At 55.3% G+C, this 14750-nt stretch overlaps 2 protein-coding genes across 4 annotated transcripts in view; both read left to right on the top strand.

The window, feature by feature from the left end:
- Positions 1-2957: 2957 nt before the first annotated feature.
- On the top strand, positions 2958-12586 carry SRF (serum response factor). Of its 2 annotated transcripts, XM_026507411.4 has the most exons (7): positions 2958-3833; positions 5466-5732; positions 7295-7556; positions 8119-8238; positions 9293-9484; positions 9857-9933; positions 10157-12586. In XM_026507411.4, exons 1-7 carry the CDS (start codon positions 3324-3326, stop codon positions 10250-10252), a joined length of 1524 nt encoding a protein of 507 aa, XP_026363196.1. In that variant the 5' UTR covers positions 2958-3323; the 3' UTR covers positions 10253-12586. The 2 variants fall into 2 exon arrangements, with proteins under 2 accessions (XP_026363196.1, XP_057159924.1); XM_057303941.1 differs by having other exon boundaries at positions 9857-12586.
- Positions 12587-13180: 594 nt separating this feature from the next.
- CUL9 (cullin 9) overlaps positions 13181-14750 on the top strand; it is a 36986-nt gene continuing 35416 nt past the window's right edge. For both annotated transcript variants that reach the window (XM_026507407.4, XM_026507408.4), the window contains exon 1: positions 13181-13283. The gene's annotated coding sequence lies outside the window, so the exon portion shown is untranslated. The remainder of the gene's footprint in view (positions 13284-14750) is intronic.

The raw sequence follows: 14750 nt of genomic DNA on the forward strand, positions 1-14750 counted from the left end.
ACCTCTTTTCCTTCCTATTCTCTCTAATGCTGCCATCACCATTGAGATCTCTTCTCTTCTCCACAAAGAGTCTTTGTGTCAAGGTTAATTCCAAATGCAAACACTTTAAGAGTGGTAGTTTTGGGTTTTCTTTTCTTTTTTCCTTTTTTTTTTTTTTTTTTTTTTGGTGATAGTCATTTTTTAAAGCAATCCTTAATTTTTGTTCTGGTATAACTTGGGTGATAAAAATCCGGAGAAAGATAGAAAAGTCACGGTGGGAATGGTGTGGTATCTGGGGCATCTGGCTGGAATTCTGATGCCGCTCTGGAGGTCCTTCATGGTCTGGGGTGGACATGAGCTCCCATCTTCCAGGGGCCTACTGTGATACAGGCCTTATCGGAGAAGCACCAAACTGACATTCCAGAGAGGCCAGGCAGGGCACTTATCCGAGCTCAGTGAGCTGTGTGGAGCCTACAGCGAACCTGAGAGCCGAAGTCTCTGCTATGGCCACCACTCAGCCCAGCTCCAGGCTAGAGTGCTCTTGTGGGTGCAAGACCTGGAGTTGCTAAAAACTTCAATATGTCAAAAGAATCCAGATTTTTATGTAAAATCTCCTGATTTGAAAATACTATATGGTTCAAACGAAACACATCTGTGAGCCAGTTTTTGATTTTTGCTTTTATTCCCATCAACAGGTTTGGCTCCTGAACCTGTAGTAATCCAGTCTGATGTGGCTGTAGCCACCCCCCCCCACACCCCATGGTGACAAAGGATTGTGAAAATGAAGCCGTCCCAAGCAGGCAAAGGAGCTGGGGCACTAATACTGGTGTGCCATGGCCCAGGGGTTGGGTGAAATGGGAGAGGTCAATCTATTTGAAGGGAAACAGAACTGTGCTCATTCCACACCCCATACCCAGTGCACGTGGCAGACAGTACTGTCCTCTGGGGTGCCACTGCTAAGGGTTGTCGGTCCTGCATGGGTCTAAATTAGGGGTCTCAAAAAAGCCTTTAGAAGTCAGGCAGGAGCCAGCCCAGGGCTGTGGTTGTAAGACTGCACTGCTCAGACAGATCACAGTCCCAAGCACCTTTTGTGGCCCCTAAAGCTCTTCTGGAACCTATTTATGTATTTGACCTGTTCTTCCTCTTGAGCTAACACATTCCATATGTTAAACTACCTGTTATGCAGAGTAAATTAGGAAAAGGGGAAAAAAAAGCCTCTTTGAACCTATTGGGAAATGTGGAAGAGGAGGGCTCTGAATTCCTGTAGTTAGGGGTTTGACGAGCATATATATACACACATTGGTTCTCACAAATCACTTGAACATACCTTGTTTCAGTATTTCTCAAAGTCCTTGGACTATGACTCACAGTAGGAAATGCAGTTGACATTGTTATCCGGTACACAGGCACATTGAGCCATACGAAATTGACCATATGCTACCCTCTGGACCTATAAAATGGCCATTTTATATGGTTCAACCTAAAAATAAAGCAAACAAAAGTTTTATGCAAAAATATTTGCCCTTGTGTTTTGTAATACTCATTAATTTATTATTTTAAATGCTCATTGCAGTACACTAAATTCATTTAATCACCACTACCACTAATGGGTTACAACCAACAGCTTTACTTAATCTTCACAAAAACTTTTAAGGCAGGAAATCATCATTCTCCCATCCCCTTAAAGGCAACCCAGTGTTTATCCCAGGGATGAGGTTATTACCCCAGTAGCTCCTATTATTCACTGGCCACTTACTCTAGCCTTTTTCTCATTTAATCTGCATTAAGAACCCAACATGGCATGGGTACCAACAATGAGGAATGTAATGGCATTTGGAGAGGTCGAGTACTTGTTTCCAGGCACAGGGCTAGAAAGAGGCTGATACCAGATTTGAAAAATTTCTGTAGGAGCAAAGCGCAAACTATTTTCACGGCTTTGGAGCTGAGACCCTGACCCACACCCTGAACCTGGGCTTTGCGCCGCTCCAGTTCTAACCCCCACCCCCAAACTATGGCCTATCCACAGAAGTGTGTGTGTGTGTGTGTGTGTGTGTGTGTGTGTGTGTGTGTGACGCGCTGCGCTGGCTGGCTGGCTTGCTTACTTGCTGAAACTTTCTGCCTGGCCCTACTTTTTCCCAGGCTTTTGCACAGGCGGTGGGGTGGGCATTCTCCTCGAGACCACCCCCTCCCCCAGCCCAGCCCGCAGCTGGAAGTCTTCACTGATCTTCATCTCGTCTCCCTGCCCCCTTCGGGGACCGGGAGGCCGACTGTCTCCCTCGGTCTTTTCCAGATGTCCGTCTGCCAAAGATCCCTCCAGTAGAGAGGATGATGAATGAGGACCGGGGAGCCGGCCTGGTGGGAAAGTGTCGTCGCCTTGAAAAGAGAGGGAAAGGGAAAGGAAGTCGGGGGGAGGGGAAGGGTTGGAGTCGAGCGGCGGGGAAGCGACGAGTCTGGACACCGGGGACCCAAGGCTCCTCTGCGCAGCCAGTAAATTTGTCTCCCTCAGGAAGGCGTGGGGACGTGCTCCAATCCCTGTACTCCCTTGGAATTTAGGCTGTATTATATCATTGACTGCAACCCGGCACAATCCACTCAGGGACTACCCTAGTGTTCGCTTCCAGCCTTTCCAGGGCCGGGTTCCCAGCGCTGCTCTCATTCCGCCGCAGGACTACGCTCGGGTCCACTCCCAGGCGTCCTCTGCTCAGGTCCCTCCCAAATCGACTATTCTCCAGTCAGGGGGGGCGGAGTCGTACCTCCTCTCCTGTTCCTTTAAGAGGCCTCGGCTCCTCCCCTTTCGGAGTCGCCGTCTGACGCGGGATGACAGCAGCGAGTTCGGTATGTCTATGCAAATAAGAGCTCCCTGTGGGCCAATGGGAAGCGGAGGTGCCGGAACCGCGGACCAATGCGGAGGGGGCGCAGGGGCTCACCATATAAGGAGCGGCCTCGCCATAAAAGGAAACATTGTATCTCTTTATATGGGGGGAAGGGTCGGGGGATCCCTCCGCCGCCAGCGCGTGGTCCCGGCCCCCTCCACCCGCCGTCTCGGCCGCGGCCAGCAGCCCCTGCCCCCCGGGGGACGCTGACGGCCGCCGGGCGCGCCGCCCTAGCATACGGACAGGGGGCGCTCCGCGCGGCCTGGGGCAACCCGGGCCACAGGGGCAAGAAAGTGAGGGCCCAGGTCGGCCCGGGCGTGCAGGGGCCCCGGGTTCGCGGCGGCGGCGGCGGCAGCGATAGCGGCTCTAGCAGCAGCGGGAGTGCCGGGTTGAGCCGGGAAGCCGATGGCGGCGGCGGCGGCGGCTCCGATTCCTCGCTGACTGCCCGTCCGCCCTCCTGCATTGAGCGCCATGTTACCGAGCCAAGCTGGGGCCGCGGCGGCGCTGGGCCGGGGCTCGGCCCTGGGGGGCAGCCTGAACCGGACCCCGACGGGGCGGCCGGGAGGTGGCGGCGGCGGCGGGACTCGCGGGGCTAACGGGGGCCGGGTTCCCGGGAACGGCGCGGGGCTCGGGCCGGGCCGCCTCGAGCGGGAGGCTGCAGCAGCAGCGACAACCACCCCGGCGCCCACCGCGGGGGCCCTCTACAGCGGCAGCGAGGGCGACTCGGAGTCGGGAGAGGAGGAGGAGCTGGGCGCGGAGCGGCGCGGCCTGAAGCGGAGCCTCAGCGAGATGGAGCTCGTCGGTGGGCCCGAGGCGGCGGCGGCGGCCACCGGAGGCTATGGGCCGGTTAGTGGCGCGGTGAGCGGAGCCAAGCCGGGTAAGAAGACTCGGGGCCGCGTGAAGATCAAGATGGAGTTCATCGACAACAAACTGCGGCGCTACACGACCTTCAGCAAGAGGAAGACGGGCATCATGAAGAAGGTACCGGGCCCGGAGTCTGTCCGGCCACGGGGGACCGGGAGGGTGGGGACACGCAAGGGGAGCCCGGGAGGAAGGCAGAGCCGAGGCGGAGGTGAGAGGCGGCGAGTCCGCAGGAGGTGTGTGGGAGGGGATGGCTGTTACCCCGGGAGGGCGAAAGGGGAGGGGCCGCCGGGGAAATGTGGGGAGAGGGGAGATGCCAGGAATGTCCAAAGAAGAGGAAAAGGGCGCCGAGGTGGGAGTGACGGGCGCGAGAGAAGAACAGGGCCCTTGTGGAGTGAACGGGTGAAGAGTGGTAATGGGAGGCTGCTCGGGAGGTGAGACGCGGGGGTCACTAAATCCAGTGCCTTCTGGTGTTCCGGGGAGGGTGCCGGAAAAGCAGGGAGCCAAAGGGAAGGTATGGAGGTGAAGAGGCTGGAGCTCTATAACAATGAGCCAGCATGTGTGGGAGGAAGGTGGGCACCACAAGAGTAGTGCTGGCTGGAAGGACGGGCAGGACTGATGACCAAATGGGGCTCAAGAGCCCCAGGTAGGGGAACAGGGCAGGAGAACTGATGCTGCCCTAAGGAGCAGGGACTTAGTCCCACGATGGCCATGTGTCTTCCTTCGCATCCACTGGAAACCGGTGCACTGCCCGCAGGACAGCCTTCAGGACCATCTGCCTTTGGGACGAGTGGGATTTCCAGCCCCAGAGAGAATCTGTGCATGGAGTTTGGGTAAAGGCAGGGAGGTTTGCAGAGGTATCTAGAAATTCTTCCTCTTCTAGCCAGTAACCCAGTGAAAATGGGTGAGGAAAGGAGCCTTCTTGAGGTGTAGAAGATGTGGGAAGGGATGGAAGCAGATGAACGGGGAAACAAGAAGCTAGAACCCTGGGGACACGGGCTGGTGTTTATTTCTGCCCCATATGAAAACCAGAGCTGCTTTCAAGGTGTGTTGTGGAACTTTTTTGGGAGTAAGGAGGCCATCTGTGAGGACACCCTTGAAGGTCCCCTCCCTGGGCTCATGGCAGGGTAGTAGTAGCTGCTGATCTAGCCCCCATCTCCCATCACTCCAGACCCTGTTGCATCAAGACAAAGAAAGAAAACCGCTGGTAGCACAGTATTATAGGGCATAATGACAAAATGGCAACAGGTTAGGACCTATGCAGTTTCTGGGAAGAAACATGGGACAGTTTAGAACTTATGTGACCCCCTTATCCCTAATGTCTTATGGGACTTCCAGTAAGATAGCAACTTTATTCTGTCTGGTTCCTATGACAGTGAAGAGTGTGTGGGTGGGAGCCCTCTCTCTGAGGCTCCTGGCACCGAGCTGTATTCAGGAGCTACCTGGGCCCCTCGGTGTCCCCTGAGGTTATACATGCTGTCACTAGGGGGCTGTGACTCTTTGCTTGGGCTATCTGCAGGTCAGTGGCTGCTCCTCAAAGGAGGCACAGGGGTAGTTTTTCTGCTCTGCAGCTCTCCTTCAGATATTTCGATAGGACCCTCCCCCTTGCCCCAGTCACTGGAGAGGAAGGTCGCTGCGGGGGTGGGGCAGGGGCTTGAGATCACTGCGTTATTTCCTCTCTTCCCTACTTCCCAAGGAAGGTAGAGAGAAAAAGTTTGGCTGACCTACCCATCTCCTCCCCCCTACCCCCAGGCCTATGAGCTGTCCACGCTGACAGGGACACAGGTGCTGTTGCTGGTGGCCAGTGAAACAGGCCATGTGTATACCTTTGCCACCCGCAAACTGCAGCCCATGATCACCAGTGAGACTGGCAAGGCACTGATTCAGACCTGCCTCAACTCGCCAGACTCTCCACCCCGCTCAGACCCCACCACAGACCAGAGAATGAGTGCCACGGGCTTTGAAGAGACAGACCTCACCTACCAGGTGTCGGAGTCCGACAGCAGTGGGGAGACCAAGGTGTGTTTGGGTCACCTATCTGAGGGGAAGGAAGGGGAGGGACTTCACCGGCAGAGAGGGGAGGGGATGGGTGCCTCTCTCCCTCACTCAGGATAGGTGCCCACTGATGTGGAACGGAGCGGGTTAGTGCCCCTCATCCTAGGGGACAGGTGTCCATCCTCGCCATCCTGACAGGAGGCCGGCCCCCTAGATAAGCGGGCGGCCTCCGTGCCCTTATAAGGCCGGCTCCGGCTCCAGGCCGGCCTCCCGCCTGCAGCCCGCCCGCCTGGCAGGGCCCTTGCATTCCTCCCGCCAGCTGTCTCCCTGCTGGGGGCGGGGGCGTAGCTTAGCCCTGCCCTCGCGGCAGGCTGGGTTGCCAGGGAGTAGGAAGGAAGCACTTGTGGGCTCCAGGGTCCTGGAAACCCAGCACCGTAGGCAGGCGGGCTGGTTGACTGGGCTGGAGACTACCTAACTAGCCAGCCGCCTACCTCTTCAGGATGTCCGGGCCCGGGCACGTTTAGGGAGTGTATTCTCGGCTGCTAGGGATGCCGGCCCTAGTTACGCCTCCCCCTTCCTTTTCCCGGTAAGGAGAGGGGGCGGGGCTTCCTCCGTTGCTTCTCTGGGGAGCTCCTCCTTCCGGGTGGCCCTTCACTAATGGGCCAATCAGAAGAAGCGGCACTGTTTGCCTTAGCAACGCTTTCACCAATCAGGGGCTTTGAGCTCGGCTGCCTAGCAAACATCCCGCGCTGACCCACCCCCAGTATTTGAACCCCCTCAGTTCTCTGGGCTTGGTTCTCAGCTCGTGGCTTCCTCCTTCCCCTTCTAAGAACAAAGGCTCGTCGAGGGGAGACTCAGTGCTCCAGGTTCCCCCCCTCTTACCGGCATATCATCTGTAGTTGCAAACTCTTTAAGCAGTAGGGCTCACTTATTCCTGGGGAATTTTGCTGGAGGAATAAATTCCTTTGGTAGTTTAAATCTTAGGTATTTGGCATGAGTGCTTAATTGCCAAACACCCAAGATCTCTCTGAAACCCTAAGTTCCCTGAAAAACTCTTGTCCCTACCTCAGAACCTGGCAAATCAGAGCTGGAAGGATGTTTTTAAAAAGGACATAGTAGCCCAGCCCCCTCATGTTTATAGACCAGGAAAACTGAGGCCCAGAAAGAGGAGGTGATTTCCCCAGGATCACACAGATGGTCATCGATAGAGTCGGGAATAGACCCCAGTGTCCTGATTCCCCAGCCAGGGTGATTACCATGGCCCATTGCGGCAGAGAATTCAGGGAATTACCATCATCATCATCATCATCACCGTAAGAGCAGCAAATACTTATTTGCTCTTTTTAGGTGTCAGGCACTTTATTTATGTTCACCTGTTAATCTTCACAACACCTATGGGCTAAGTCTTCTCCTTTTATGGACAGGAAACTCAGTAACTTGCCCAGGGGTCAGACAGCAGGTAAATGGCAGAGCTGGGGTTTGAACCCAAGCGCACTGGTTCCAGTCTGTTCTGTCACTCCCCACAAAGCTTCTGCAGGGGCAGGGTCTGGTAGAGGCTCACTGCTGCATCTTTACTCTGGGTGTAGGACACACTGAAACAGGCGTTCACGGTCACCAACCTGCCGGGTACCACCTCCACCATCCAAACAGCACCCAGCACCTCTACCACCATGCAAGTCAGCAGCGGCCCCTCCTTCCCCATCACAAACTACCTGGCACCAGTGTCTGCTAGCGTCAGCCCCAGCGCTGTCAGCAGTGCCAATGGGACTGTGCTGAAGAGTACAGGCAGCGGCCCCGTCTCCTCTGGGGGCCTCATGCAGCTGCCTACCAGCTTCACCCTCATGCCTGGTGAGTCACAAGGGGCAAACTGAGCATGCCAAGAGTGGGTTGAGGGCTGGCACAAGGGGAACCTCTTTCCTTGCTCGGAAGGAAGGTGGACAGGGGTCAGCCAGAGCCTGAGAGAAGCCTCTTATGTCCCGCTGGCAGGCATGCCCTTCCGCACTGGGACCCCTGCTATCCTTGTCAATAAGTTTCAACCATACCCGCTGGCCTTGTCCAGACAGCCCAGCCCTGTGCCCCTACTGCCACAGGGACAATAGACAGCCCACCACTTCCCTACCTTCAGTGAAGGACGGGGCATGTTCTTGTTGGTTCGGTGCCAGCTCCTGTATCACCCAAGGAGGCAGAGGCAAGGCCTGGAGGGGGAGGAGTTGGGAGGGGCAAGAGCAGAGTGCAGAGACCCTTGGAGACAAGATTCAGGACGTGAAAAGCCTCTTTAGCTCCCAGGAAAGATAGCTATGGGAGTTGGGGAGCAGTGTGGCAGACCCTGGGCCTGGGGGTGTTTGTGGGTTTTTGGTGCAGATGGTGGCCGGGTAGAACAGCGCATGGGTTAAGTGTCTGTGTCTTCTAGGTGGGGCAGTGGCCCAGCAGGTCCCAGTGCAGGCCATTCAGGTGCACCAGGCACCACAGCAAGCGTCTCCCTCTCGCGACAGCAGCACAGACCTCACGCAGACCTCCTCCAGCGGGACAGGTATAGCTCGAAGCCCTCCCCTCCCTGCCCCGCCTCCTTCATGAGGCCTAGCAGCAGGTGCCCAACAGTACCCCTCCTATAACTAAGGTCAGAGAATTTCTTAACGTGAAGATGGAGGATTTTGGCTTAACCCTTATCCTAATCCTTATGGGAAGGTCAGGTGAGGATGGCTGGGTTTGGAACCCTGTCCTGCGGTAGGGCTATGGATTTTAGGAAAAAATTAGGGACCACTGGAGCCGCCCTTCTCCTCATTCAGACGAGAAGCTGGAGGCCCAGAAAGGAGAAGCTACTTGCCCAAGGACACATGTTTGCTTAATTACCAGGAAAGATTTATAGAGCAGTTGTCTCCTTGGAGGGCATCCTAGGTTTTGAGGAGCCGTAATTCCCCTTGGTGTCTCTAGTCATTTCAGAAATGATGAAACACTTTCAAAAAAAAAAATTACTTTTCAGTTTTTGTTATTGACAACCTTATTACAAAAGATATGGCCTATGGACAGAGGACTGGCATCACCTGGGAGCTTGATAGAAATGCAAACTCTTAAGTCTTACCCCAAATCTGCATTTTAACAAGATTCCAGGTGACGTTATGCACATTAACCCTGGACATTTAACAGATGAGTTTGTTAGCCACACGTTTAGGAAGAAGGAGGAGAAGTGTGAACAAATAAAAAATGGGATGATGGAGCCTCCTAAAAGGGGAGTATTTGAAAAATAAAATAAAAGGGGAGTATCTGAGTTTCCCTAGAGTGGGTCGGTCAGTCATTGCAATCCTTGTTTCTCCCAAGGCCTTATGGTCTTGGAACGAAGAATTCAGCAGATAGACATTTAAATAGTACAATGTAATAGGATACAATTAAAGTTTGGTGCTCCTATGTTCAAGAAAAATAAGGCTTTTCTTAGTCGATGACACAGGGAGCAGAGGAATGAATCTTATCGAGCTTTTGACCTGGGCAATGGCACGAGGGCTCTGGAGCCCTGGAGTTCCTGGAGGTGGGATGGGGGATATTAGTAGGAACCAGGGCCAACCTCCCTAATGTGTGTCTGTGTTTGCCAGTGACATTGCCTGCCACCATCATGACGTCATCTGTGCCCACAACTGTGGGTGGCCACATGATGTACCCTAGTCCCCATGCGGTGATGTATGCACCCACCTCGGGCTTGGCTGATGGCAGCCTCACCGTGCTCAATGCCTTCCCCCAGGCGCCATCCACCATGCAGGTGTCCCACAGCCAGGTCCAGGAGCAAGGTGAGCTGTGCGGCGGGGCTGAGGAAAGGAGGACCATTTCCTCCCTTACACACCCACATGCTCAACTGAGCCCCCACATACACACCTAGATGGACACACTCACATACCACATACACAAACTAGGCTGCCCGCACATAGCCCTACACGCGCACACACGGATGCTTGCACGCATCCTTCAACACCCACGCTGTCCCCTGGGGTACTCACGCACACTTGAACACTTACATCCGCATGCACACGTGGGCACATTTGGACACTCACCCTTGGGCACTTGCATCTGAGACTTACCGGGTCACTTGAGCATTTATCACCACTTCTCTGGTACCTGGAAGTTCCTCTTGAGCAAGTATGTCCCGTGGTTTCCCACTGCAGGTGGCGTTCCCCAGGTGTTCCTGACCGCGCCGTCTGGGACAGTGCAGATCCCTGTGTCTGCAGTGCAGCTTCACCAGGTAGGTGGGGGGGCCCCCTTCACCTCACCCCAGCCAGCCAGCCATTTCTTTATCTCGACCCTGGGCATTCCATTTCCCCACGGGTCAAAGCCAAGATCCCGAACCAGGAGGCCCGTCCGTTCTCCCGGTCAGGCCTGGGGTGGACAAGCAGGCAAGCAGGGGGGAGCTCGAACTGCCTGGTCAGTTCCTGCCCCCTCTTCCTTACACACCCCCTTCCCTCCAGATGGCTGTGATAGGGCAGCAGGCTGGGAGCAGCAGCAACCTCACCGAGTTACAGGTGGTGAACCTGGATGCCGCCCACAGCACCAAGAGTGACTGACCCGCCCTGCCGCCCTGGACAGATGGCCCAAGGGGTGGCACCACTTATTTATTGTTGCCTTTTCACGTTTTCTTTACACACACGTTGACGGGCCGCAGGAGGGAGGCAGGGAGGAGGAGTGGGCAGCCACAGGACTGAGCCCTCTCACTCCAGCCAAAGAAATGGGCCAGCCTGCCCTCCCCCCCATCCTCCCTCACCCTCCCCTCCTTCTCTCGCTCCACCTCCCATTTTCTGTTGATGGTGGGGCTGTCCTCCCTCCTCAGACTCCCCTCGCCAGCTTGGCTCCATGTTTGCCATGAGTATTAGCTTATTCAATGGGACCGTGCCCCACCTTCCCACACACAGGCCTCTGTGGGACTAGGCACCGTGTTCCCCCTGAGGAAGCAGTTGGGGTCCTCTCCCAGCCTCCTTGCTGACCGCACGTCAGCACTGTGTCTGTCACAGGCTGGGTAAAAAGAGCCCTACCCCTGCCCCTCAGGGAGTCACCTGGGGAGATGGGGCTTCTTCCCTCACGCCGCCCCGTTGTCCCTGCCGCTCCTGAGAGCTGGGCCTGCGCACAGAGCAGGTTCCCGGGGCCAGCTGCCCTGCCCTGCCTTGCCGATCCCCTCGGGACCCCAGGGACTCCTGGGTTGGAGGGAACCATCAGGGTTCCCTCTCACCCTGTCTTCCCCCCTCTCCTCCCAGCTGCTTTACTTAAAGTTGATTTTGAACTTTTTATTTGAGGAGACGAAGTGAAAACAAATCTATAAATATATATTTTTAAAATATTTAAACTTTTTTTTATGGCGTTTTTCTCGTCCCCCTCCCTGCCCGAGCTCCCCTTCCCTGGGGAGCCCTGGGGCTCCCCGGAACTGGCTGGGCCTCTGGGGACAGAGCCACCCCATGAGCTTGGGGCCCGCCAGTGTGTAGGGGAGATTCTGGGATTGCCCGGTCCTGGGTTGTTTCCAGGAGAAAACCGGGGGAGGGGCCCTCAGGCCATGCCCCAACGGGGTGGGGAGGGTGACCCACGGCCCTGGGTCTCTTTTTGCCCTTTAGGGCTGTTGCAAGGGAGAGGGAAGAGGGAGACCAAATGTGGGGGTGGGGGTGGGAGGGTGTCAGGTAGAGGCAACTGACTTCATTTGTGCCACACGCATGGGCATTGCAGCCTTGTGCTCCCCCAGGCCTGCAGCTGCCTGGGGCCCAAGTTGCAGTGAGCAGGGTGGGGTCTGGGAGGGGGTGAGAGGCAGGAATGGGGGTCAGAAAAAAACGGGAGCAGCTCTTGGGCTGAGTATAGAGATAGGGGAGCCAGAAATGGGCAGCTCTCCCAGGGAGTGAGCAGCTACTGTAACTTTTTTAAATTAAGACAAAAAGCCTTGAAGAAAATGACTTTATTTTTCTAAGTGTAACCTCAGTATTTATGTAATTTGTACAGGGGCCGTGCCCTACCCCACTCTGCCCCCTTTGGGGTAGACTTGAGGACGGGCTAGCATAGGGGGAGGGTCTTTTACCCTGTGTCAGAGCCTACCATCACCCCCTTTATCCAGAAAGGGAGCTTTTTCAGAACAGGGCAGCAGTTGGGGTGGAGTTTTATTAACCCCTGTGACTGCCTTCAGGAGGAACAATCCTGCTTCTGTGATGAGGTGAGGGGGTGGGGGGAGTTTTTGCGCACAGCCTAGTTATCAAGGGGATGATTTGCCGACGCGTTTGAGAACCCCCGTAACCTCTAACCCCCATTGCTGTCTTGCCTCAGTTTGGGGTGCCCAGATGGAAGTCACCATTCTGGGCTTTCTCCCGGAGATGGCTGGGGCTTATGGGTAGCTTACAAGGCTGGGGCATGGCAAATCAGGGGCCAGAGAGTGGGGGAGCTTGGGACTCAGGTCTGTAACTGCCCAGCCCCCTTTCTCTGCTCTTGTTTCACTCCACGATCACTCACTCACTCCCCACTCCCCCACCCAGGGGAGGAGACTGATGAATTCCTCCTCTCCTTCCCACAAAAGACAGACCCAGTGAGTGAATCAGGCAAAGTGCTTATAATGTGTGTTGTGTGAGCGTGGCCTTGGGAGAACATGTGTGCGTCAGGGATGAGGTGGCATTTCTATGTGCAGCAACCCTTGGTGTTTCCCTTCCTTGGTGGCTCTGGAGTGTGTGTGTGTGTGTGTGTGCATGTGTATGTGTGTGTGTGTGCGCGTGTGTGTGCCTGAGTGTGTGTGTGAATGTGGAGTATGTCAGTGGTTTCTACTTCCCCTGGGATGCTGACCCAGGAATAGTGGACATGGTCACAGTCCTATGTACAGAGCTTTCTTTTGTATTAAAAAAAAATACTCTTTCAATAAATGTATCATTTTTGTGCACAGACTGTGGGGTCTTTGCCTCCGTTTTTCCGCATAGGGAGGGAGGGAAGTATGAACATGAATCAAACCCCAAACATTGCTCTGAGAAGCAAGCCTGGCTGCCTGATGAGAACAACGGCAAAGCTAAGGGGTGCTTTGGGCTGTGGAACTCTGCGGCTTAACTGAAGGAACATTTCGGGGAGCTGGAGCCTTTGTCCTTGTGCATGGCTTTGTTAGGTTTTTAGGCCGACACAGAGATGAGCAATTTTAATTAATAGGAAAAGTGACTCAACCAATCCAAAGCACTGCCGACGGGTTTGGGAAACTCATGGCCACGTGACCTAGTGAAAACTCACAGGACAGCTCCAGGGTTGGGAGTGTAGGTTTCAGGGGGATGGGGAAGGCCGACCCGGGGAATGCGAGGGGGGGGGGCTTCCAAGGTGAAGGAGGGAAAGGGCTACGTATTTCTGCGGCGAGGAGCAACGTGAATGTGAGCGCGGGCTCCGCCTCCAGCGCGCCCCGCGCGCAGCGGCGCGGCCACTACGCATGCCCCACTCGCGCGCCCTTCCGCCACGCTCGACAGTGGGCCGCGGGGGCCCCCGTAGAAGCTCGGCCGCGCCCGCCCTGGCCGTGTGACCCGGAAGGGAGCTGCTGAGGAGGCGGGGCCAGGACGGCGGGACCGGCCGCTGGCTCCCAGCGAGGGCCAAGCCGGGCTGTGGGAGGTGAGAGGAGAGTCCTGCGGCGACCCGGTCCCTGCCGCGTCCCTTCCCGCTCCCTGACCCACTGTCCCTGGGGCTGATGACGGGAGCCAGGTCTTGCTTTCCGAGATTCGCCCCGTCCTGTCAGCCTCCTCGGACTGCGCCCCTCCCCACCCCGCCCCCCTAAAGCCGTTCCGCTGCCCTAGTGGCCTCCTCTGGCACCCCTGATGGTCTGCAAGCTTGGGCCTGGCCTTGCTACCTGCGTGTACCTGCTGTCTCATCCCCAGGTCCAGACCTCGCCTCCACACCTCAGTTTACTGCTCCTATTCTAGGCCCATGATAGTTCCCCCTCTCGCCCCCCCCCCCCATTTATGCCTCTCAGTTGTTTCACTTCACCCTGCTCATCCGTTGTCCATCGCCACATCACCCATTACCTCCCGGTCTTGCCCCCCTCCCCCACTGAGATCCACATCCTATGTTTACCCTCCTCTCCATACCTTTCTTCTGTCATCTTTATCCGCCCCTCCACTCCTACTCTCACCACTCCCCGGTTGCCCCCATACCTTTTCATACCACACGTACCTTTTCCTGATCGCCAGCATAGCCGTCTTCCTATTCCCATTTATCATTTTCCGGCTTAATAACTCAGTTTATCTGAGGACTGCCCCTCCCTTCTCCAGCTAAGAATAATAATATTAGATTGTGTTTAGGGAGCTCTCACTGTGTGCCAGTGGCTGTTCTAGGTGGTCTAATACATGATCTTACTCAGTTTTTACAACAACTTTACAACAGAGGAGGGAACTGAGGCTCAGAGGTGAGGTAACTTGTCCAAAAGTACTCATGGAGTAAGTGAAAGAACCAGAATTCAGGTGCAGCCAGAGTCTCACCTGTGCTGTATTGCCTCTCTAACGTCTTCACCATCTCCTGACCTCATTTCCTACGAATCAGCTGCATGATTACCACCTCCGTATATATCTACCTGACTTAGACCCTCACCATACATACAACTTATGTGCCAGGTGGAACCTGGTCTTTTTTCTTATAATTTTATCTGGCCCCCTCGGCCCCTCTCCTGCTTACAATTCCCTGATACGCTTTCCCCATCCAGCCATCCGGATGTGGGGGCCCACCGCCCAGCCTTCTTTCGTCTCTATTTTACCTGCCATGGCCCGTTCCTTTATATCCATATTCCAGCTTTACGCTGTCGTTTTTACTCCCTCTCCTGCCTCTTCTCCACCCGGACTTTCCGCATTTGTTCTGGCTCCGCTGTCTTCCATGCTGCCGTCCTGCCTGCTCACAACTATTATCCTTCTAAGTCTTGACCTGTATCTCCCGGCCGTCCTGCTCTTCTGCCCAGGCTGTGCTACTTAGCTGTCACTCTTACTGTGACTTTCTTGTTCTTATCCCCTTTCATAGCCTCTTCCATTACTTAAACCCCTTCATTTCATCTTCTTGCCATTTCCACTGCATTCTCCTTCCTTCTAAATCCCA

The sequence above is a fragment of the Ursus arctos genome, unplaced genomic scaffold (assembly GCF_023065955.2).
Source record: "Ursus arctos isolate Adak ecotype North America unplaced genomic scaffold, UrsArc2.0 scaffold_29, whole genome shotgun sequence".
NCBI lineage: Eukaryota > Metazoa > Chordata > Mammalia > Carnivora > Ursidae > Ursus > Ursus arctos.